General features: G+C 41.4%; 1 protein-coding gene across 5 annotated transcripts in view; it reads right to left on the bottom strand.

Annotated features, from left to right (window-relative positions):
• Positions 1-27,005, bottom strand: part of LOC149167379 (uncharacterized) — a 332,408-nt gene that overhangs the window by 256,309 nt on the left and 49,094 nt on the right. For 4 of the 5 annotated variants that reach the window (XM_089432962.1, XM_089432960.1, XM_089432959.1 and 1 more), the window contains exon 2: positions 14,906-14,980. The exons of the other annotated variant lie outside the window; for it this stretch is intronic. In XM_089432962.1, coding sequence (XP_089289088.1) covers positions 14,906-14,980 — 75 coding nt within the window. The remainder of the gene's footprint in view (positions 1-14,905; positions 14,981-27,005) is intronic. 5 annotated transcript variants of the gene reach the window in all.

The raw sequence follows: 27,005 nt of genomic DNA on the forward strand, positions 1-27,005 counted from the left end.
TTTACGTGGAATTTTGGCCCTGATCTCGAATTGTCCAGCTGTTGAGGAATTTCGCTCTGATAGATCAAAAAAATCAACTCTAATCACTATTAGCAAATTCGGTCCTAGGTCTGCAATCAATCTAGCTACGTAGAAATTATGATGCATCCCTCCTAACTATGTGTTGTAGTGGCTACAACCACCCTCCAAAATTTTTCCTTAGCTTCGTTTTGGAGCTTCCCTACCAACCTTTCACAGCGGCATGTCTTGCTTCGTCAAGTACACAAGCTTCAGTGATTTTCTTGCAAAAAGACAGCATGTCCATCAAAGCTTGTTGCACTCCCCTCATAGGTTCTTCTCCCAGATTTGGTCCAACTACAGGCTGAGCAGCTCCCTGAAGAAATTGCGCAATTCTGGAGGGCAACCAACATTCCCTCCAAAAATTGCGCAATTCTGTCTGGCAGCCTGCTAGGCTCCAAAATTGCACAAGTCTACCTGTCAGGCTTCATCTAGAAAATTGCACAATTCCTCCCAGCAAGGTCGCTCAACCCAGAATTTGCGCAATCCAAGGCAATCAGCTGATCTGCCCAGAAATTGCGCAAATCTTCTGGGCAGCCAGCCCAGCTCCCTTCCAGAAATGCCCATTTTCTCCCAGCAGTTGAGCGAGCTCTTGCATGTGCAGTTGGGCTGACTAGTTCCACCTGGGACCAAGGAAACTTGACTTGCATGCATGACTTGATTTTTCCCAAAATAGCAAAATGCAACATGCAAAAGGCATCCCTTGATTTAGGGAGCTATTTTTAGCAACTGGAGGTTACATGCAAAGATCGTTTTAGAATCTTTCCTCCAAGTGTCGCTTTTTCCTAGATTTGTGGCATGCGCATCATGAGTTTCAAACTTATTTATTCGACGTTTCAGAGCTCATTTCTTCACATCAATCTTGGAGCTCTGACATCCCACAGCACATCTAGAAGTCTTCGACACATCTGGCTCAGCTATTCATGGGTAAGTGGTCTCAACTTGTCTTTTTCAGCATTTATGTTGCTTTTTGTGTTTTCGCTTGTGTGAGTGTTGTTTGCTTGATTTCTTTGAACGTTTGTTGTCGTTTACATGCATACTAGCTTGTACTAGCACCGTTTCAGTTTTTGTTACCATCTCATTGTTGTCGCATGCATGAAACTGTTTTGCATGAACGGTCGCCGATTCGGCGACTCGCTTCACCCACATGCATGTTGTTCTGTTTTTTGAATCTTTCATTCAATGTTTGCATGCATGATCAATCACTTCTGCTTACACTTAGTATCGCCATGCATTCACTTTCACATTTGCTTTCAGTTGCCTATCGGCGGGTCTGGGCAGCCTTGGCCCAGACTCTACCTCACCAAGACAACATTGCACAATCTGGAGAAGGAAGGCTCTGTCTTCCTCTCAAGGAATGCACATTTCTGCCCAGTGACTTTCCTCCAGGTTCGCTTTGCGCGATTTTGAGAAACAATGACTGCTGGCCCAGAAAATTGCGCAATGCAGTCACTGAGCCTGCAGTCAACCAGGATTGCGCATTGCACAAATCTAGTAGCCAGTCAGCCTCCTCAAACAGCCCAGACTGCTTTTTGCGCAAGTCTGGCAGCCAGTCTCCCAGCCTCCCAGAAGAAATTGCACAATCCCTGCCAGTCAATCCCCAGGTATGTGTTATGTCATTCCTCAAGTTTGCTTTGGTTTTCGCTGACAGATTTCTTGCCATGCATGTCACTTTGTCTCCAGATCTTTCAGGTGTTCATTCGCCTCTTAGCAGTACATGATCAATGGCCTCCAAGAGAGCAGGATCAAAGGACACTGACGGAAGTGCAACTGGAGCAGCAGTTGAGCGAGTGTCCTCAAGTCTACCGATCTATGAAGATACCAAGTTGTTTCTAGATAAGGACATCAAGTTGAAATGGCAAGAGGTCAATGATGCATTTGCAGGCACATTTGGGGAAGACCTCGAAGACCGCCAGGTATATGTGAACATTCACAAGTCCAGCTTGTACCGGATTGCATGCAGATACCCCGCGTTCCCATGCGCGGATGTGATACACAATCGTCTCGCACACAGATCCTGAGACAATGACTTTGAGCAATGTCAGCGCAACCTTCAGGGCACAGGGTTATGATGAGATGTATCAGATGTCGGAGCCTGTGACCATCATGGGGACTCCCTTCAGCATACCCAGCAGCAGTGCCTACTCCGAAGAAATCTTGAAGAACTGGGTGAAGGAGGCAGCTAGATTCAGAATGACACCCAACTAGATCTACAAGACAAAGATACTACGGAAGGCGTACCAGTACTTGGTCATCTTTGCATGTCGACTATATGGCCAAGAAAGCACAGAAACCTTCCCATAGAGTTGGGTGATCGCGTTGGACCAACTGGCCAAAGAAGGTAAACTATGTTACTGGTCTGGCATGTTCGCTCATCTGCTGAAGGAATAGGTAACAAGGGCTCGACAGTTGGCCGAAGGTATGCGAGCAGAAATCTACATGTCTGCCTACATCTTGGATGCAATCTGTGCCCGGCAAGAGTTCCCGAGCTTGAAGTGGGCATGGTCACTGGCGAAGACTGCTGTGAACACTTATTGCAAGGCGATGTCTGAATGCAGCGTCAAAGGAGTTATCATACGGTTGTCTGATCATTTTGTCACCCTAGTTTACAAGATGATATTCGAACAGGATCCACCTTACATGTCGAAGGCAGCAATGGAGGCACTGATAGACATAGTTGATTGGTATGCCTCACCGTCCGACACCTTCATACGGATGTACAGCACAGAGAAGCCTCCACATGTCCTAACGCAATTTGCCTTGGACGTACTCGTCATGCAGGAAGTAGCATATCGCATCTTGGCAAGATTGACAACTAGGCTAAACCAGAACAAAGCAACTTGGCCCGCTCTTCCATTGCGCATCAGGTTATACGAGATACAGAGTTTCAAGCATGCGGATGTTGAAGCAGAACAAATGAGGAAATATCCATTCGACCTCCGGAGTTACAATCCGTATGACCCGCATTGTCTTGTGAAAGATCACTGCGCAAGAGTACAGTTCAACTGGATCCACAAGGCATTTCATTGGGTGGAGGAGGACCCATGGAGATATTGCTACAGTTTCTCTAGACCCAATGAATAGGTCGGCTTCATTGTGGAGTGGTTAGCGAAGCAACATGAAGCAGCATCCCGGAGAGCACCAGAAGCAGCAGCAGCAAAGGTAAACATACCAGTGCGCGACAAGGGCAAGAGGAAGATTGTCGATCGCATGGAGGAAGAGCAAAGCTACAAGTTCCGAGCAGATCCACTTGTGGAGAAAGCAGCTATGGCTATAGAGGCAAAGAGGCAACAATGCGACAAGAAAATCGCGCAAAGGCAGAGGGAGAAACGGATGGAAGAAACAGAGGAGTTGCATGAGTTGAAGGAGCAACTCCGGAAGGAACAAGAGCTATGCAAACAGGAGAGGGAAGCGCAACAGAAACAGGGACAACAGGGGGCACAACATGTGCAAACAGATGAAACAACGCTCGTACAGGTAGTGGACTCATCAGAACAGCTGGCATCAGGCAGACAGGGTGAGCCATCGCAAGAGCAGGACTTCGCTCATGAGATAGATCAAGCACTTGAACAGTTGGATACGGATATGGAGCGACAGGAATTAGAACAAGACATCGACCTCATGCCTCACCACCAAGAGGTCGACTTAGCCGCTTCAGCGCATCCAGAAGAGGAGCAAGTACCAAGCGACCAAGGAGACACTAAGATCCTTGGAGGTCAGCCGGAAGGAGAGATGCACAATATCTCATTCGACGAGTCTCAACATAGAGTTGTGCAATCTCGCATAGTGTCGACTCCGGATGATCATACATCTCCTGCGCAAGTTGAAGAACGAGTGATCGTGTCTGATGTGTGCAAACATCTAGCAGCCTTGGCCGATGCTACCAGAGCATATGCCGAAGCCACTAGCTCAAGTGTTCGCTTTCTGATAGTTGAGAATGAGTGAATTGCTAAGGAGCTTCAGACGGCCAAGCAACGAGGAGAGTTGGTTATAGCATCCGCCGGAGCAGAACCGAAGAAGGCAATACTAGATGAAGTATTGTCCCTTGACACAGTCATGCGAGCGTTGTATTCCAAGTTTGGTACCGTGCATAAGGCAGTCGTCCATCTCAACGGATGGCAGCAGCAGTGTGCTAGAAGAGCACGTATCTTGTCGAACGTGCATGCTACTGTTGATTACATGCAAACACGGACGATGAGATACAAGGGAGCCACGCTTCTCTTGCCTAAGATGATGAAGACTAGAGTGGTCGAGTTGAATGCACGTATCCAGAGTCAGATCCGGAACTATGAAGAGCTCCCGCAACTCATCACTAGTCTACATGCTTCCCACGCACGTGTATTCAAGAGTATGGATGTTGTGGTGCGCACACATGCGATCCCATCTATTGGGACTCACTCAGGCAAAGACAAAGGCACATGTCCGACTAGAGCTTGACTCGTACTTTGACGAGTTGATGCGCATAACCACCAGCCCAGACTTGCCAATCAATGCAGACACCATGCACAAGTATGTTGTTGGTCCGGCCGCGTTGAAGACAATGATGCGCATGATTTTAGACGAGTTGGACAGAGGAGCCCGAGCAGTGTACCCGGATGCTATGGAGGCAAGAGTCAGGTTCCAGAAAGATGTCACCTTGGAGCACACGGACACCATCGCAGACTACCGATCTTGGCATCAGTTCGCTATTGTCAACCACAATGAAGATGTCGAAGAGTTGGTCTTCCAACAGTTGTCCGAGTCATAGTGATGTCTAGCATGGCTTGCTCAAGCCATTTTGTCTCACATGGGTACATGTGCATTGTAATGTAACGTCTTGTCAAGTGTAAGTCAAGTGTCGATAGTTGGATGTAACAGTCATAGAGTAGATGAAGAGTCATGAGGGTAGGTGAACTGTCACAAAGGGGAATGTCAAGGGTCACCCCACCCTTTGCTATAAATAGTCCCTCATAACTCATTGTAAAGGCTTTTGGTCAGCCAAGCTTCCGATAGGAGTATCTTAGAGAAAGCTTGGACAGTATTGTAACGAGCCTTGGCTTCTCCACTACATAGAGCTAGTATATCTCTTTGGAGGAGCAAGCGGTTGTGGCTGTAACATTCCACTATTAGGGCTAGCGGGGGTACATGCATGTATTGTATGACTGGAACTTACACTTCTTAATATAACAAAGCCAACACGTTTTCATGCATATGTTGTTATTGTAGTTGGACTATTTTGGTTGTTGTAGCAATGTATGTTATTTAACTTACACATTTGTGTATGAACTATTTTGTATGCAATTGTATGAATCTTGTTGCAGATGTGTTGTTAGTTTGAACATCACTTTGGATTGCCAGCTATCTTGCTTTCCAACCGGTGATGCATCTTTGCTCGTGTGTTCCCTTCCAAGCCGAGTACTATTACAAGTTTCCAAGGGGCACACTCACCTCACCCTCTTTGTGTTAGAACCTCTCATGCACCTTCCTTGACTTACTGCAGCTGTCCAACCTTGCTACCAATAAGGACATCTTACTTGCCTCTGTGCGAAATCGCGATTAAGGCATTACCGTACAACCCACTGCTGGGACTCCTACACCAAACGATTTAAGGTCTAATTGGGACTTCTTACCGGGGAGATCCCCTGACATGTTGGCGGGTCCAGCACCATCAACATTTTTGGCACTAGAAGGAGGGCCAGATGACAAGTTGTGTCCTCTCATCCTATTTTGAACCTTTGCATATCTATCATGGAGTCTTGCACTCTCCTCCCTCCACGATGTTTTTCAAATCCCGAATTTGTTACCATCACGAGGGAGTTTTTCGATCACTTGTCCACTTACACGTATGATGGTGAAGGCGAAGTGGCCTAGCCTAGGTTCTTACATGACTTTCTTTCCATGCTTCATGAGGAAGATGGATGTTCTGACGAACAGGCCAGTTTGCTGCTTGCATACACACTTCATGAATCTCCACATCAGTCGTTGTGTAGCCTAACGACTGACAGCGTGTACTCACTTGAGCACTTCTGTGATCTCATTGAACACACTTTCTATCATTTTGATCCTGAACATCTTGACCAAAAACTGTTACAACAACGGAAGGCTCCACATGAATCGCTTATGGATTTTTTGCAGCGCTTCCGTGATTTACAGTTTCTAGCTCCGCAGAGCCAGATGAAATTTTTCTATCTTTGGGACTGATTGAGTACTGTCTTAAGAAATTTGCTCGTCCCAAGAAGTTTGAACTCAAGCCTCGCTTATCATTCTTCAGTGATGGAGCTGCGCAATCACAGACGGAGACGGTCGTTGTCACAAGTGACTGTCCACCATACCCTCATCAAACAGCTCCACCACTGTAGACTGATGTGGGAGCTCATGCTCACACCTCAGTTCGACTGTCACATACTCCCAACCAGTGTTGATAATATCGCCGAGATATTGGCGATATTCGGAAATATCGCGATATTTTCGGCGAGTCGATATATCGCCGAAAAAATATCGCGATATTTTCGGCTTTTGAAAATATCGCGCGATTTCCGAAATATCGCCGATATTTCGGAAAATATCGCGCGACAATCGAAAATATCGCCCGATGACTGTAAAAAATTTCTGCACGGCCTATAAAAATCCGATTTTGGTTTTTCTTCATATCATTTTCATTTCTTATTGCTGGAGAAGGAAGGGGAGAGCTATGTGGTTGCTGCCAAGGAGGGTTTGAGCGTTCTAGGCCCTAGTATTGATATGCTATTCATGGTAATGTTAAATTCTTAAAGTAAAAGTGACATTCTCCTTAATCTTCATTTTCATCCTTTTACTTAAATTTTTAACATTACCATGAAATGACTCAGGATGTTTGAGAGTGGTTCCGGCCTCATTGGATTTCATATGGAGAAAGTAGAATTTTAGATTTCATTCAAAATGCAGCAGACTTATCAGTTTTTTAGGATTTCAGGATTGGGAGATTGTAATGTTTCTAGGTGACACCACCTGCCCGGGCTACCCCTGCCACCAGTAGAGGACGTGGTCTACCTCCTATAGCTCCTACTTCTAGTTCTTCAGCTTCTAGAGCATAGCAAACTCCACTGCCAACTCCACCAGCACCAGCATCTACATCTAGAGGGAAAGGGAAAGTTGTGGCATTTTCTCGCAAGAGGGGCAGAGGAAATCAATAGGATTAGACTTTATTTATTTTCTTATGTGCTTGTAAGTTGTACATGAACAATGAACATTGAATATTCAAGAATCAAGACCAAGCATATCACATTCTAATTTCTAAATAGTAAATTTTGATTCTATTTATTTTTTTAAAGTGAACTATGAACTTTGAGAAGTAATTATATTTTAATTTGATTAGATAAGCTGCAACCTGCAATTTAATATGGATAAAAAACTATATTTTGGTATATATATATATATCTATATATATATATATATATATATATAAAACGTGTCCCCCGTGTCTTGTTTCCAGGTCATTGTGTTTCGTATTGAATACTCGTATTTACGTGTCCTCCGTGTCTCGTGTCCTCGTGTCATGTGACTTAGCTTAGACAATATTGATGTATTGTCTCCATGGAGGGTGGAGTCTGAGGAGCCCCTCTTGGAGGAGTCACCTTCATGGTTAGAGCCAGTGGTAGATGATCCATTAGAGCAGGGGCAGCAAGAGGAGGACTCGGAGTCAGAGGAGCAGCAGCACTCAGAGGAAGAGCAGGAGGAGGAGGAGGAGGACACTGCGGGAGCATCAGCATCAACACCATCTGCTATAGATATAGGAGAGCATAGCCCCATACCTAGCACTCATTATTTGACATTAGGTGCAGAGGCAGGGTCAGGGCCTCCTACTACTAGGGGCAGGCCTGGCAAACAGCGCATCATGTTTTCCCGTAAAAGGGGGAGAGAGCAGTGATTTCAGATAGATAGCTGCTAGTTTTACTTGTTGTGCTACATATAACTCATGATGATGAGATACTTTTATATATGTGATGTTATTTTGTATTGGTTCTCCACATTTGAGTCCTTGAATGGACAATTATCAGGGATCAGCAGGGTTTGGTATCGCCTTTGATGTATCATTTCTATTTGACATCATATATATCAGTGTTTTTCTCATATTTATGTGCCAATGTGTTTATTTCATGTTGTTATTGCTTTATATGTTTAAAAATCTGAAAAAAATGAATATATTATGCATTTTTTATGCTTGCCGATATTTACCGATATTTTGCCGATATTTTCGCCGATATTGCCGATAAGATATTTTCTGGACCCTCGCCGATATTTTCCCGATACCGATATTATCAACACTGCTCCCAACATCACTTCACTAAATTTTCGCGCAGATTTGGTTGTGAGTCCATCGAGTTGTCATATGCATTTTGTACCACAACCTTTGTCTTTGTACTCAACTAATCCTCCGGATGATACTGTCTTGTGTTCTTCCATTCCGGACTCTACACTTGTGAACAAGGATCAAGCCACTGACAGAGTTGGTGTTGCACACCCGAAATGCGCTACCATTCATGATGAGTATGATTGGGAGCTTGAGTATCAACACTCGGCGAAAGATGACTCCCTTCCGTCCGAGCCTCCTCTGTTCTTTCCTGACATATTTGGTGAACCTGCCATCCATGATTTCGCATGTGTATCTTCATCTACGGATGCACCCATTGTTGATCACTCGCAAGACACACCGGATGTCAATCCATCATCCAACAACGGAGAGGATAAGTTATTCATTGAAAATCCATTTGATCTTTCATCTGCCTTTTCCGAAAACACAGAGGATGAATTTGTTCGCTTCTCATCTACCCCTTTGTTTGATTCATCAGATCATGAGGATGCCGATGAAATCATTGATTTTTCTGATCGTGGCTGTCGTGATCCATTTACTCCCATATTCGATCATGATCATGATTCTATCACAGTTGATTTTTCAAAGCCACCGGTTTATGATGATCTATCTGACGATGAAGTTGAAACACCCCAGACTGTCGAGGCACTTCAGCCCAAGCTGATGGTTATGTCAGGCCCTCACTGTCCTGAGGTTAGTTTCACTTCCAATCAGGAAATTGTTCAATCACCTGAGGCTCCTCATCACTCATCTGTATGCATTGAAGATCAATCTCACACACAGATCATGCTTCCTCCACTCGAACTACACGATCCCATCGCTCATGCATTGGAGGAATCTTACATTGCAAGCACACGTGCACGACGCAAGTTGTATTTGTTTCTTTCATTTGCTTGCATGTCACAGTCAAGAATGTGTGTATGCTTCACAACTGCATGCAGTGTCACACGACACCATGATATGTCCACGGACCACTCTTCATGTACTTGCACTCACTTATGTCTTGTGGGCACTTTTAAACATGAAGTGTGTTTGTCTTCATTGTTATATCTTTCTTGTCTGTTGGTTCGCACAACCGGGTTGCTCGCGGACCAAGCCTTCACCAACATGGGTCAACCAATGTGTCGGTGGCTACATTGGAAATATCACTTCACGTGATCAGGCCCATGCACCGTTAGCTTAGGAGTAAGAGTAGTGTTTGCTTTCAGTCTGTTTGCTTGCATGCTTGTTTGCTTACTTGCTTTGTTTGTTTGTTTGTCTGCTTGCTTGTTTGCATACTCGCTTTGCTTTCGCTTTTTTGCTTCTGCTTCTGCTTTGCTTTGTTGTTTGTTTGCTTGTTTTGTTCGTAGGTTAGTTTTGCATAAAACCATGTATGACCCTTGAAACAAGTTGGGTAAAGTACAAGAGGCCTTATACAGCTATCACTACTTGGTTATCTATCATCTTGCCTCTGTATGAAGAACTTGTTACTTTTAGTCCATGATACGTCGATGGAAAATACATACCGTTCGAAGTGAACCTTGGTGAAAACACAACGCTTGCGCACTAACTAATGTTGCCTACTCTAGTCGGTTGTTTTTGGGTTAACCCTTGTCAGCTCAGTCAAGTATAGTAAGGTGGGGGCAAAAACTTAACGGGCACGTCAGAGATATAATAAACTACTTCTCTGCAGGAACAACCTCTTCTTCTCTCAATAAGTCAGGATCCCTCTTCCGCCTCTGAAATGAATAAGTGATATGCACAGTTATGAAAAAATGAAAATTGAAAAATGAAAAGTGAAAATTGAAAAATGAATAAGGCGAAAGAAGAGAAAGGCTTCCTGCGCAGAGAGGTGATGCAAGTAACTCCGCCGAGGTACTGACCAAGCTCGTTGGCAGCGGAGCCATGCTTATGTTCCTATGTGACTCCATCGGGGTACTGTCCAGGCCTGTTGGCGGCAAAGCAACACCAAAGATGAAACTAAGACTCTGACGACTATACTGCTTGTGCACCAATATAACCCTCAACCCCAATCGAAACAACTGTGTTGCCTTGGCTTCGAATGTGTGTCAATCGGCCAAGAGCTTGGCAGATGCTACATCCTAAAATCAAGCAAGTGTGGAAACCAAGACGAGCTGAGAATCGAACAATACTTTCGGAGGTGTTAGACTTGCTTTTTACGAACAAGGTCCATTCGAAGAGCTGGAGTTCTACCAGTGTGTTGCCAAGTGTTGTAGCGGCTACAACCACCCTCCAAAATTTTGCCTTAGCTTCATTTTGAAGCCTCCCTACCTACATTTCATAGCAGCATGTCTTGCTTCGTCAAGTACACAAGCTTAGTGATTTTCTTGCAGAAAGACAGCATGTCCATCAGAGCTTGTTGCACTCCCCTCACAGGTTGTTCTCCCAGACTTGGTCCAGCTGCAGGCTAAGCAACTCCCTCAAGAAATTGTGCAATTCTAGAGGGCAACCAGCCTTCTCTCCAAAAATTGCGCAATTCTATCTGGCAGCCTACTGAGCTCCAAAATTGTACAAGTCTGCCTATCAGGCTTCATCCAAAAAATTGCACAATTCCTCCCAGCAGGGCTGCTCAGCCCAGAATTTGCACAATCCTGGGCAGCAGTCAGTTGATCTACCTAGAAATTGCTAATTGTTGCCTAGGATAGTGCAAATCTTCAATTGCGCAAGTCTGCCTATCAGGCTTCATCCAGAAAATTGCGCAATTCCTCCTAGCAGGGCTACTCAGCCCAGAATTTGCACAATCCTGGGCAGCAGTCAACTGATCTGCCTAGAAATTGCTGACTGCTGCCCAGGATTGTGCAAATCTTCTCGGCATCCAGCCCAGCTCCCTTCTAGAAATGTGCATTTTCTCCCAGCAGTTGAGCGGGCTCTTGCATGTGCAGTTAGGTTGACCAGTTCCACCCAGGACCAAGGAAACTTGACTTGCATGCATGACTTGCTTTTTCCCGTAATAACAAAAGGCAACATGCAAAAGGCATCCCTTGATTCAGGGAGCTATTTTTAGCAGTTGGAGGTTACATGCAAAGATCGTTTTAGAATCTTTCCTCCAATGTTCCACCAAGGTTATGGGACAAGGGGGCGAGGGAGCGAGGAGGCACGGGAGTGGCCTATGCAAAAGCTCCCCACCATTTTTTAGGAAACGTGGGGGAGCGTCAGGGTCTTAAAAACTTATAAATATAAAATGTAATTTATTAATTGAGTCCACTATGACAATTGGGTTTGAATTGAAAAGTTGCAAAGCATGATCATTGATATGAATATCATTATCTAAATTTCTAATATCATATAAATTTAAAATTCTAATTTATAGTCATACATCATAAACTAAACAATCTATTACAAAATTCACCAAACCAAACCAAACCAAACCACTTAAACTAAACAATCTATTACAAAATTCAATCCCAATTTCACCCATAACAATCAAATCTAATGTTTTCTTTTAGACTTGCAAGAACAACTTTATAAAGCACGGTGTGAAATTAAGGATGAGCCGCTTAGCAATACAATTTTTCTCACAAGCCACGGCAATCTTCCCTTGAAATCCTTAGCTTCTTACGGGATTAAAGGCCATGCGGTCTGAGCGGGCGTTGCTTCAAACTTTCAAGAACAACTGCTGCTTAATAGCATAATTATATTCATTTCAAATCTCCAGAGATCTCGACAATTTTGCTAAACCAGACACATATTAAGTCAGCGACAGAAATCGTTGTATCTATAAAGTCATCAAAAATACAAATATAATGCTGAGAAGGGAGCGTCTTCAGTCAACCACTTTCTTCCAACGTATATATACATTCTATATGAAAATTTTGTACACCATTTCGTCAAACGAATACGCACATCCTGGAGTTTATGTATGTATATTTGGAGTGATCAAAATACGGTGTTTTCTAGCGATATAGGAATGCGAGTGACGTTATTTAAAGAATATGAGGGTGGTGCGTGTACTTATACCTTGGAGACTCTGGTATCTAGAAATATTAACAATTATATTACTTATTAGTGACGGGGTTGAGCCGTTTCTTAATCCTGCAACAAAACGTGCTCTACATATGTGAGATCAGGATACGACTTGATGTTGGAATCTTACACCCTGTCATATTATCAACCTCCAAAACGTTATCAGTGGAAGATGTCGACGGGAAACGACCCCCCTCGTCCCCCTTTTCAGAAACGCCCCCTCGGGAAAGGGAAACAACCCCCTAGCACATCCCCCTGAGTTTCCTCATTTTTGGGAGCGTGGGGAAACGTCCCCTACTCGTCCCCAAGTCCCCGGAGCGTGAGGGAGCGAGGAAACTAGACCCCTTAGGGGGGGGCGAGTCCCCGTGGAACACTACTTTCCTCCAAGTGTCGCTTTTTTCTAGATTTGTGGCATGCACATCATGAGCTTCAAACTTATTTGTTCGACGTTTCAGAGCTCATTTCTTCACATCAATCTTGGAGCTCTGACATCCCACAGCACATCCAGGACTCTTAGACACATCCGGCTCAGCTATTCACAGGTAAGTGGTCTCAACTTGTCTTTTTCAGCATTTATGTCGCTTTTTGTATTTTCGCTTATGTGAGTGTTGTTTGCTTGATTTCCTTGAACTCTTGTTGTCGTTTACATGCATACTATCTTGTACTAGCACTGTTTCAGTTTTCGTTACCATCTCACTGTTGTCGCATGCATGAAATTGTTTTGCACAAACGGTCGTCGATTCAGTGACTCGCTTCACCCACAGTTGGGAGAGATTTGGTGGATTTGGGCTTAATTCAACAGTATCAGTTTTGTGGGGCGTTTTTTGGCCAAATTGGGCAATTTGCACTTGTTGGGGGTCACCAAGGGCCGGTGGATTCAGCCCAAACCCTTTCTGGAATTTTGTGGGTTTATTGAGAGGATTCTCTGACTAATTTTACAGAATTTTTCAAGCGATATTCGAGCCTGAAATCCTAATTCTTATAGTAGGACGAATTGCTAGTTAGTTGGGGAATTTGCACCATTTTGTGGGTTCAACTTTGGCTTGGAGATAGGCCAAACTTTTTCTGGGTATTTTTGGGTTTGAGGAGAGGAGCTTGCGGCTGCAATTTCAGAGCATTATTTTGGGTAGGACAATTAGTTCCATTCAGCAGTCTGCAATGGAGTTTCTGGGCAAGTTCGAGCTATAGATTTGGGCCAATTCCAACACCTGATCCTGCACATTCTAACTTGGGGTTTGAGTTGCTTGTTGTAGCAAGCCCAAGATCTATGGAATTCATCCTCTTGTACTTGATTTTCCACGCATAATTAATAAAATGGCCAGGGACTATTGCCCAAATTTTGGGGTCTTCTGATTTGTGCTCTTGTTCAGATTTTTATTGTTGTATTTTAGTTCACGCATCTATTATTTGTTGTAAATTTCAATTTGGAATATTACACTCTACGATCTCTTTGGCCATTGAAAGTCACTTTTCATCATCCCATCTTGTAGATCTCTTCATTCCGGTTCCAACGAGCTATTACACTAAAGTGTTCCTCCAAATATTTTGCTTCTAGTAACACCTTTAGCATTTTTAATTAAAATATGTTGATTATAACCTCATTTTACGGGAATCATCGGGATGCAATGAAACCAAGAACGAACTGTGCGGAACTGACCTCAATAATGAAATATGCCAACCGAACTCCGTCGGACCCCATAAAGCTCCTCCAAAGTCCTCCAAGTCCACTAATGACGTAATCTCACAACTATCACAAATCCTGGAAATCCATCTTGACCGCATCACAAGGAAAATTGAAAATGGGGACATTACAACAGCTCAACTAAATAGTCTTCTGCAAATTTAAAATTGTCACCTCCTGAAATTTTGACTACAAATGTTGTAGTGGCAGTCATCCTTACAATGTACACAAATGAAATTACTAGGATTCTTCTGTTCATAATATCATATGGAGTCAAGATAAGATTCAAATATGTTGAACTCACACAACATGTATTTGGATCATTTCAATTTGAAAACAATTTTAGAATTAGAGTGAATAAAAACATGCTACATTCAATTTTGGTTGGATGATGATTCTCCAAATTTTCAAATGATGAAGCATGTCTTTTCTTTGAGTTATGTTCGAAAGATGTTTCTCTGGAAAAGATATTGCAGCTTCGAGGAACGTTCAAAATGATAATCTTTGTAATAATATGAGACAATCCTTATGTTTTCTTGTTACTTCAAGAACTACTGGCTTTTTATGCATATCTATGCTGAGAGGTATAATGTATGATAACTTGTATTACAGGTCAAAAACAAGTATTTCATAAATAATCAATAAATAAAGTTATAAACAAATATGATAACATCTACACTTTCACATATAATCTTAAATGATTACCATGAGAATGAAGAGGCTACAGTCCATGTACTTATATCTCAAGAAAGAAAAATGAGATGTATGCTTGTAATTAATCCAATCATTTTCACCATTCATCAAATCGACTACATGAAAATGATTCTCTGAATACTGTGCAAGTCTGACTTAAAGCTTAAATCCCCAGGACTTACGCTGAATAAAAGCAAGGCAATCTCCTGACAGGAACCAACAATCCCGCAGATTTAGGCACTGAAGCCTCATAAGACCTAGAAACACCAATAGAACAAGTCAGGTTTATCCATTGTCTATGTTTGTGTCTGTACATAGATACATATGTATCTATATCTTTAATATATCTATATCTTTATCCCATGTATCACCCTCTAAACACATAACATTCACCCCCATCCCCACCTCAACCAAGCCTCCTTCCACCCCCAAATCCAACCAAATTAAACCAACCCATCCTAATCCTCAAATCAACAACATCTCACCTGCAGGCAACCCATCCCCCAACTCCAACTCACACCCCTCCATTATAATATACAAACAACCATGAATTTCAACTACGAGGAGGTACCCACCATAAATATTAATATCATCACCAATCTAAGTGCTAAATGCATTGAAATGCAAGAACTCAACCCTGTTCTAAGTATCTATACTTCACCTTTATTATAGGATCATTCTTTGTAGGTGATCTTAAGTAAGCAATTAATGTCCTTGAGAATCCTTTCAAGCTACTGTACTACTTGAATATTACTGAATCATTATTGGCATAGTCAGCACATGGAAACCCAACTTTAAACATGTCTTATTAATCCAAGGTTTACCAAAGAGTTTTCCAATCAGGTCAGTTTTTTTAGACATGGCGTAAGAAAAGCATGCATAAAATTATGAGTAGGCTTTTAGCAAATACAATAACTATGATAGATTTCAAACAATTCAAAGTATGTTTTTTCTTCAAGGAATCTAATATACAAAGAAATTTTAACTTAAATATTATGCATACCTACATATATATGTGTGTATATATTAACTTTCTTAGCCCAAGAGGTTTGCTCAACCAGTTGTTGCCAACGATGTTCAGCATTTGGCTAGTCATATTGTCAATTTCAAATGTTTCATCTCAAGGCTTCCTCCTAAAATTTTCATGGTTCTCATAAATGTAACCATAACATATAATGCCCATCAACCAGCATAATATACACACACAAAATGGACAATTACCACATCTAACATGCCAAATATTGCTAGAAGGAAAATTCTACTCTCTAAACCCATGCATTAAATACTCAACCAATAAATTACACAGAGAGTAGCAATATTAAAGGAGATACAAAAGCAAAGGTACACTAAACATAACATTAGATTAATAAATGATACACTGGACCAATCTGAACTGATGCATATTGCTCTAAGTCGAGTCCATGAGGTCACAGGGCACACTGACAACCAAAAACAATTTGCAGTAACCAAAACAATAAGCATTCCCTTCAGAATTGATGTGTCTCTAGCAGAATTGTGGAAATGGACATTAAACAGGTTTAAGAACAAGTTTTAGAGATGGTTTACTCATTATCAGAACAGGCCTTCCAAAGCAGAATTGAGTAATTTTGCTCTGAACTGGTCAATGATCAAGTTCAAGATAAAACCAGCCGGTTTGACCAGTTTTCTACTGATGTGTCTCCTTCCCCCTAAAAAATATAATAAATAAAAATTAGAGGGAAAAAAAACCTATAACTACCCTAAAACCTGATTCTAATCTATTTATTGATGCTCCCCCTCTATCACGAATGGACTCGTCCTGGACAAATTGCAGTCATTTCAACCACCAGAGGATACAGACATTGCCTTTGGACCTTCAAGGGCACTGTATCAAGATGTTGAGCATACCCATGTTGAGGATCTAGATTTGGATGATTATGTAATTTGATTTGATTGTACTTGTAAACTAAAGTATGCTTATTTTTGGACACTAAAGGCCATGTAGAGCCTCAATGTTTATGTATTTTGGTTTAGATATGCATTGCACTAGTGCTATTTTGTAGACTTGGATGATTATCTAATTGGATTTTATTGTACTTGTAGACTAAAGTATGCTTATTTTTGGACACTAGAGGCCATGTAGAGCCTCAATGTCTATGTATTTTGGTTTGGATATTGCACGCATGCTATTTGTTATATTCAACCTTACATGCTATATACATGAGAAAAAATTGCATATTTTGTGTCTAATAGTTTGTATTTACATGGACATGATATATGTTTTTATCAAAATTGAATACTTTATGTAGTTTTGGTCAACTGCCCTCGTGTCTGATTCTTTTATTGATCCTGGTTTTTGGGTAGACCGGTTCAGTCAAAGGTTCACTGATGATAACATTTCTTACAATGTACCACTTGCATGACAATCACTATAGCAGATAGATTCTTGACACCAGGTCATATCTATTACTCCCTTTGCTTCTCCCCTGCAACAAGATTAGAAAAATGGACATGCTCCTTAAGAGGTTCAATTGGGGGAAATATGAGGAAAAATTGAGATGCTCCTTAGGAGGTTCAATTTTCTTAGTTGCATTCATTCTTAGTTTGCTGTGCATTTTTTGTCAAGTCAAACTTTTGAGTATGATGTCACTGGTTCGCTCAATATCCCCTTCTGCTCATGTCTAGGTCAACCTTGGATGAGGGCACCATGTTTTCCATGATGTGAATAATGTATCTAGTATGTGGGTAGTGTTGAGACAATAAGAAGAGTTTTGAGTCATTCTAGGTCAGCCTTGGATGAGGGCGCCATGTTTTCCACTATGTGAATAATGTATCTAGTATGTGGGTAGTGTTGAGACAATAAGAAGAGTTTTGAGTCATATCATTATTTGTCTCCTCAATCATTCAATTGAGTCGTTTCCCTGAGACAATCAACTCCTCATCCAACCTCAAGGATATGGCACAATTTCTTCTACTTCTTGTTTTTTGCGTTGTTCTGAGAGGAAGTTTTCATCATTGATTTTCTGTTAGCAAGTCATTCCTTATTGACTTAGACGTGTCATGTAAGGGAAGATCCAAAAGCTTGAGCACCTTGATGGCCAATAGCCTCATTGGCAGTCATATCGCATTCAACAAGGCTGATCATCATTAGGTCTTGATTGAATGTATTTGGTCAATGTTCATCTTCAAATCAGCATCCACATTGACATGCAAAACTTATACCTTAGGGCCCATTAGCCTCATTGGTGGATTCCTTCCTACTTGGCGAGTGTTTTCCTTATTGGCATTTGACCAACAATAACTAAATCATTGAAAACCATTCATTTATTGTCTAGAAGAAAGTCAACGGATTATATTTTTTATCCAGGCAAATTTCTTGGGATTTGTACCATATTGATAATCTAGAAACCCAAGGAAAGTTGGCCTTCTTGGTTTATGCATTAAAGTTTTATCTATGTAATATTCTAAAAAGAAAATTTACAGTGCAACCATAGCATACACAAGGGAAGCTGTAGTGCCCTTGTTTCGAATTACAGCAACCATAGAAATACTCATAAAATTTGAAAACAATAATGCATAAAACTGTAATCTTCACCTACCTGAACTGCTGGCTGATTTCCGATTCTGCTACCGAACTGGCGATCCTGAACTGCTGGCTGATTTGACCCAATCTCGAGATGGCCAATACCACCCAACCAGACAGAGCAACCTGGTTGCTCAATCCAGAAAGCTCTCCACAGAGGCTCTCTGTCCCTCCGTGCCCAGAACTCAGATCACTCAAAGCTCTTCCACTGAAAAGTCTCTTCTCCTGGTTTCCTGCTGATGAATCTATACTTCTCTCGTTTTTTCCCCCCCACTTCAGGTTCAGGCCTCGGCTATTTATTCCCTGACCTGGCGGTGGCCGCCCTCCGACTTGCAGCCACCGCCTCCCACACATTGATGGCTCCCGATATTTCTTACTGTCCCAACGCTCAGTAATAAGTGTTCAGCAGGTTCGACCGACTTTTATTAATGGCTGGGATAAGTATAGATTCTTTTAGGGTCGTTGATATTTACGATCATAACATTTCTTGTGTATGTTACAACATTTTTATAATTGATACTTTTTATAATGTTTTCACTATAATGCTATAAGGTTTTATGTGGTATACTTTATAACCTTTAAATTATATATGGTATAAAGTTAAGTAATATAATTTCATAACATTTAAATTATATATGATATAAAGTATATTTCATAACATTTAAATTATATATGATATAAAGTTAATTAATATAATTTATAAATTCATATTATAAGGTCTAACCACATACTTTATAAAATTTAATACATAGATATATATTTATAAAGTTTAAGGTCTAAAATTTTATTAATGGGTTGTTACATACATTCCCTCTTCTGAAAACTTCGTCCCGAAGTTAGAGCTTTTAGGTTCAAGGATTTAATGGACATGACCTTTTCTATCCAGGTCCCCAAGCTATTCAAACTCATCCTATCCTCCCTAATCTCTTCTGCTCCCATCCTATCCGTCCTCTACTAGAGTATGCCATGGCGTCAATCTTACTGACCTAACCATTCATAACACGAAGGTAACAGCGTCGGCTATACCGACCTGATTCCCAGTAGGCATCCGGCAGTCATCATCACACATCTAGGGGAGCGTGACTCGCACAGTCCTCCCATGACTCCAGGGTTCGGAGGATAAACGGTGGGTAACACCTCCACCCCTCCAGTAAAATTAGGGCTACTACCCAATCATAGAATCACTTGGAGCTTTAACTGATCTGAGGTTCTGTCATCACGTGGCCATCTCGAAAATTGGATCAATTATCTGCAATCATAGTTTATCTGCCTGTTTATCTGCAATCTTACACTTACCCATGTATTTGTAAAATGCGTATCAGTATATTCGAAATAACTTATGTATTATTTACATATGATACTACAACATAACATAATTTTGTCATTTTCCATGCATGTATTCTGACTTTTCTTTAGGATGTATTCACTTCATATCTTCCATTTCAGTTGCTCATCTTCGACATGCATAAAATAAAACAGATTTATATTGTTTTCAATTTCTACCAGAAGTAAAATCATTTAACGGCCTTAACTTTACTTCAACATTTATAATTTTAGTAAAATAATCACATATATTGTTTTGGTATCCATGTACCAGCAGGAATTTAAACACATATTATTTTGGTATCCATGTACCAGCAGGAATTTAAACATATAATATGCCACAAAGTTTCATGTTTATCACTAATCATTCAAATGTTTTTGGGTCTCTGACAGTAGTGAAGTAGATATATACTAAACATAGTGTAAAGTTCTTCAAAATGGACATAAACTAGGGTATCTCTGACATATGTCCTCTGTATTCTCCCAAGTCGCTGATCCAGGACTATACTTGTCCCACTGGACCTTGACTTGGTCCACCAGGCGGTTCCTCAGCTGTCGAACTCTACGTTCCAGTATACGTAAAGGTTCGACCGTTATGACTCCCTCGTCCGATACCTGCAATTCTTTCCACTGGATGTTATGAGATAGATCAGCTACATAATGTCTTAATACAGAAACATGAAATACATTATGAATTCTATGCAGGTGGGGTGGCAGGGCAAGACGATAGGCAACAGGTCCAACTCTTTCCACGATTTTAAACGGTCCTATAAATCGGGGTGACAACTTTGTCCCTTTCCCGAATCGAATAGTACTTTTATTTGGTTTGATGCGGACGAAGACTTGGTCCCCTACTTCATACCTTCTATCAGTTCGGTGAGCATCAGCATAACTCTTTTGTCTATCCTGTGCTTCCTTTAATCGCTGTCTAATCTGTCTGACCTGCGCTTCCATTTCATGGATTAATTCTGGTCCTATTATCACTCGATCTTCTAACCTGTCCCAACTTAACGGAGTTCTGCAAGGTCTGCCATATAAAGCTTCAAATGGAGGCATCCCAATCGAACTGTGGTAACTGTTGTTGTATGCGAATTCAACCAAGGGTAAATACTTTTCCCAGTGGGATTGCTGATCCATTACATACATTCGCAACATGTCTTCAAGTACTTGATTTACTCTTTCAGTTTGCCCATCAGTCTCAGGATGGTAAGCCGTGCTTAAATTTAGCTGAGTACCTAAGGCTGTCTGCATGCACGTCCAGAATCTGGAAGTGAATCGCGAATCTCTATCGGATATAATCTTCTTAGGTACTCCATGAAATCTGATAATTTCGTTTATGAATACTCGAGCCACGTCAGCAACATCATAAGTATCTCTTACCGGAATAAAATGGGCGCTTTTTGTTAATTTATCCACCACTACCAGAATGGCATTGTGTCTTTGAGAAGTAAGAGGTAGTCCAGTGATAAAATCCATAGAGATGGTCTCCCATTTAGACATAGGTATGTCGTAGGGTTGTAAGAGACCCGCTGGGTGACAATGATCTGCCTTTACTTGCTGACATTCCATACATTTTGCAACAAATTGAGCGATATCACGCTTCATGCCTGCCCAAAAGAAGAGTTTCTTGGTATCCGCATACATTTTCCCTACTCCAGGATGAGCACAATATACGGCTTTGTGAGCTTCCCTGAGGATGGTATCTCGAAGATCCTTATCATCAGGAATGTACATCCTTCCATGGAATCGCAAGATCCCATCGCTTTCTAATTCATAACCCTCGAACTTAGATTCTTTTGCCTTCGTCCCCTCAAGACTTGCCATCACCTTTAAATACCAGCTGTCTTTTATAAGACGATCCAGTACTCGTTGTCTTAAGTCCACTTTAATGGGTATGAGAGAAAATATCCGGGGTCTCCTGCTTAAGGCATCGGCTACTACATTTTCTTTTCCCTTAATATATGATATTCCGAAGTCATATTCACTTAGGAATTCACTCCATCGCCTTTGCCTGGCATTTAAGTCTCTTTGGGTGAACAAATATTGTAGACTTTGATGGTCGCTTTTAAGTGTAAACTTTCGTCCCACCAAATAGTGTCTCCAGATCTTTAAAGCTAGCATTACAGCGGCCAATTCTAAATCGTGAGTAGCATAGAGTTCTTCATGAGGTTTTAGCTTTCTGGAAGCATAAGCTATCACTCCCCTGTCCTGCATTAACACTGCACCCAGCCCTTGCTTGGATGCATCAGTACATACCGTAAAGTCTTTGCCCATATCAGGGACTCTTAGGATTGGTGCACTAGTGAGTAGTCTTTTGAGTTCAGAGAATGCATTATTACATTCCTCGGTCCACTCATACTTAACACCTTTACGCTGGAGGGTTGTGATTGGCTTCGCGATTTTGGAGAATCCCTCCACAAATCTCCGGTAATAACCTGCTAAGCCCATAAAGCTTCGTATCTCATGTGCATTTTTCGGTATTGGCCATTCCATGATCGCTTTTACCTTCTCAGGATCTACTGAAATCCCTTCACCTGATATGATGTGACCCAAATAATGAATTTTTTCCTGAAAGAAGGAACACTTGGACAGTTTTCCATATAACTGACGTTCTCTAAGGCAGGACAATACTAATCGCAAATGCTCCTTATGCTCTTCTTCATTCTTGGAATAGATGAGAATATCATCTAAAAAGACTTGTACAAATTTATCAAGATACTAACGGAAAACACTGTTCATAAGATTCATGAATACGGCTGGCGCGTTTGTTAACCCAAATGGTACCACAATAAATTCATAGTGCCCAAAACGTGTCCGGAATGCCGTCTTAGAGATATCATTTTCCGAAATCCTTAGCTGATGATACCCTGATCGAAGATCAATTTTTGAAAAGACAGAAGCTCCTTTCATTTGATCGAAAAGATCATCGATCCGCGGCATAGGGTATTGATTCTTTACTGTAGCTCGATTCAAGTCCCGATAGTCTATGCATAATCTTAAGGATCCATCTTTCTTCTTCACAAAAATTACAGGAGCGCCCCAAGGTGAGGTACTGGGCCGAATAAGCCCTATATCGAGTAGTTCCTTCAACTGGATTTGCAATTCCTGAAGTTCTGGAGCTGTCATTCTATAAGGCGTTTTTAGAGATCGGTTGGGTACCTGGCTTTAACTCAATAGTGAGATCCAATTCTCTTACCGGGGGTAATCCAGGTAGTTCCTTTGGAAATACATCCGGGAACTCGGCTAACACCGGATATTGTTCTAAGGATGGTCCCTTTTCCTGGCTTACTTCGTGAATTGCATAAGCCTGACAACCCTTTCTTAAACAACGCTTAACCTACATTGCCGAAATGTAGCGCAAAGAAATTTCTCTCTTGATTCCTTGAATTTGGATTACTTCTCCCTCATCATTTAAGCCCAAAATCCTTTTTCCATAACAATCTACCCACGCTTGGTGAGCTTCCAGCTAGTCCATACCTATGATAAGATCATAGGTCCCTAGGGCTGTGACATAGATTTTTAGTTTAGTCGAACAGACCCCTAGGTCAATTTTGCATTGATCCACACTCAAGCCTACGGTTTGGAGTTCCCCTGAGGCCATTTCCACTTGGTGGAAATCATTTTGTCTACGAGCTGCCAGCCCACATTTGTTTAATGCATATGACGAAATGAAGCTATCTGTGGCACCAGTATCAAATAAGATTTTGAGTTTTACACCATTGATAATACCTGAAGATTCCACTACAGTGGATTGATGGGCTGCTTGGTCGTGGTTGACTACTGCATGAATTCTATGATTACTTCGGTTGGCTGATACCGGCTCCTTCCCAGTCCTTTGCAATATATCTGATGACGCTTCTGGGCAGTTACGCTGGAAATGCGGCCCCCCGCACCCCCAACAATTGAGCTGCGCTGATCCTCTTGAGTCAAGGTGTGAATTTCTGGAGAACGAGCCGCGTCCTCCCATGTTGGTTCCTCTCGCGCTCCTTCCTCTGCCGGTAGTCCCTCGCGATGCCCAAGGTCTGGTGTTGGACGATTCTGCGGCTATAGTGTTTACTGCCATGGGAACTCTTGTCCCCACACTTGGGGTAAACCTGCTACCGTAAGGTGGCCTCGAGCTACCTCCTCTGAAAACGTTCCGGGGAGCCTTCCCTGGGAACCCTGATTGAAAAGGCCCTGCTGGCCACATATCCTTTTTGATTCCAAGGTGCTCCTCTGCATAACGGCTACATTCGACTGCCTCAGCTACAGATGATGGTTTCCACATACTTACCAAGGCTCTGATGCGAGGGTTTAACCCAAATATGAAGCGTTCAGCTTGACGTTCATCAGAGTCTAAGTAGGGAATGTATTTTACCAGCTCCATAAACCTTATTTCGTACTCTTCCACCATTTTACTTCCCTGAATTAGTGTATGAAAGGCTCTGGCTTGCTGCTGTTGAAAGTATGGAGGTAAATACTTCGCGCGGAACCTTTCCTCAAACAGATCCCAAGGAACATTGTCTGATGTAAGGTGTAGCTGCTTTTCCAGGTTTCCCCACCAAATCAGGGCACTTTCCTTTAGTTGAAACACGGCAATTTTTGTTTTTGCTGAAGGCGAATATTCTCTTAACCTAAAGCACTGGTTCATCCCTTCCAACCATGCCTCAGCGCGTTCACCAGCTCGACCTCCCGAAAATTCTGGGAGTCTAATTTTCTGAAGCTCCCTAGAGATGTCTTCTCTCGATCTTCTGGGCTCCAAATTATCTGGTTCCGCTGAACTGGTGGCTACATGCTGAAATTCCTCTTTGTTTTTAGCCTTAGCTGATTCCTTTAGTGTCTCCAATAAGGCTTCCAAAGAGTTCATTATCACAGTCAACTCTGGCGTTGGAGCGTTTGATGTTGACGGCTGCCTTGGTGGTGACGAGGGTGACGGGGATGGCGATGGCGACGGTGGCGGCATTGATGGTGATGATGCTGCCTGGTCACGTCGTCGTCGCTCATACGTCTTTACCATAGTAATGGTCCCTGAACATAAAATAAAATTTATATAATTAAAAAAAAATTGAGGCGGATAACCGAATTTTAACACAATTTTCTTTGCAACTTTACATTTACAAACGGGTATAGTTTTGCTATTTTTACCCGCTAGGCGGATCTTACTGGTACCGAGGTCAAGGAGGGTGGTCACGCGACCTCCTTGTCCTAATGCAGGGTTTTCTAAAAATGAATAATGCAGAAGTGTATGGTTATTAGCCCCTAAGGTAAGACATCCCAAGGTTTATTTACCTAACAACACCCACAAAATGAAAATGTTAGATGTCTCGATCACAAGGTACATCGGTAACATACCCGTCATACCTTAACCTGACTATTACATTTAAGGGGTCATATATATATATGTCCCGAATATATTACTGGGATGAGGATTTAATCCATAAAAGAAGGATTGGTTCCTTTCCTTACCAGCCTAAAACCTAGGAAGAAAAAATGATGTGTTCCATAAGGTCCATGTCTCATTATGACAAACGCAGAATTTTCGCCTTCTTATTCTGATCTAGAATTTACTGATATCTCTGCATAGTCTATTGTGCAGAAATACTTAATAAAATTTGTTATATAATTATGAATAGTGCACATTTTCCACAGACAGAATTTGGAAAATCTCATACTATGTAGAATAGGTCTATATGGTTGAATGGCCCAATACAAGTTCCCCGCGTAACCTGTGTCACGATGAGACTGAGTATTGGTTTGGATTTTATGGTCCTTTAACTTCCCTCCTGCTTGAGGACGGCCATTTACCACTGATTAATACCAGTATATTATCAACCAGTTTAAGAATGGATTATTATCAGTAAGTTTTGGTCGTATACTTTTAACATTTTGTTTAAAGCATTGTTTAATTAGTACATTTTCTATGTAAGAGGTATATTTTAAAATATATAGATAGTAGTGAAGTTAAACAACTACTGGAGCTTTATTGCTTTTAAGATATTGAGATATTTTTTATTTTTTTTTTAAGTCTGCAATCCAGTGAAATTGAGAAAATGGGATTTACTACTATCAACTTTTGCAGGCAACGGAATCTATCTTAAATGAAAATGTAATTTACATAGAAGTTTATGTGGTGGTAAAGAAATCATGCTTGACAATTATCCACCATTATATCTAGCTTTTGAAGATATACCATCTATTTAAGCACAAGGTTCATATCATTTTCCTTAATTCAAGAGCAGAAAACACTTTATACGAGCCTCAATTATTTTGGAAAACTATGCTTTAGTTTATCATTTTTACTCTCTGAAGCAGTTCATGTGCTTTTGATCCATTCAAAAGCACCATCGGTTGCATCTGTTCATTATATTTTTCAGATAATTTGTTTTTAAGTGGCACTTGAGTTCAAGCAAATCATCAATTCCATACTTTGTTTCTAAGTTGTCTCCCCCAGCCAAATTCTTCTAAACATCTTCCATATAGATACTGAATTCAAACCGATACAATTCAATTGCTTTATATTCATTGTTAAATTTCCCCTTATGATTATAAGATACAAATAAATTTTAGATAAGTTTCTCGTTCATGTAGGCTCAGGTTTTCCATCGCCCTTTTATGGAGGGTTACTGAAACTAACGCTTTTGCAGGCAACGGAATCTCTTTTTTTTTTTTTTTTTTTTTTTTTTTTAAATGAAAATGTAATTTTAAAACCTATGACCACCCACATAACATCACAAAATCTTACTGCTGGCCCACAACACTATGTTTAATATACAAATGGCATAAATGATATATATGTTTTGTATTTTGGCGTTGGCGGGAGGGGTTAGCGGAGCCTGCCATATCCGGCAACTCTGCCAAACCCAAAGGACAATTAACGAGAGCTCCAAACTTGGCGCATATCACAAACAGTTGTTAAATAAAATTCCACCACCGTCAGTATATGTAACAGTCTATGCCCCGGTTAATGCCACGGGGAACAACTTATACCACCACCGAAAACTTCGGCTTATGTTGTTATACGATGTATACCGCCGGTCCAAAACAATGATACCATATATGTTATATGGTTATCACATAATTATTTTAGTTGTTACGCATTGTAATATGGTGGAATTCGAATTAAGTCGTATGGATGGGAGGTCCCGGGTTCCAACCCGCGGGACCCTCGTTATGGTGTATTGTTGTGTTATATTAAGCGCGTGGTTTGTTTGGTGTTCGGGAGGGTTGACGCTTCTGAGAAATTTGATCTCGCAGTCAAGGCAATCTCTGAGATGTTTATTGAGCTTCTGGAAATCGACATTATTTTTTTTTTTTTTTTTTTTTTTTTTATACGATTTTGGCAGACACATTTTTTTTTTCTCGCTGGGAGCTGTCGCATAAACCGGCTATGTCGGTTGATGGGATTCTAACTATTGACT

The sequence above is a fragment of the Pinus tabuliformis genome, chromosome 5_1 (assembly GCF_031772625.1).
Source record: "Pinus tabuliformis cultivar Carrire ecotype Pingquan chromosome 5_1, CPIR1, whole genome shotgun sequence".
In the NCBI taxonomy this organism is placed as follows: domain Eukaryota; kingdom Viridiplantae; phylum Streptophyta; class Pinopsida; order Pinales; family Pinaceae; genus Pinus; species Pinus tabuliformis.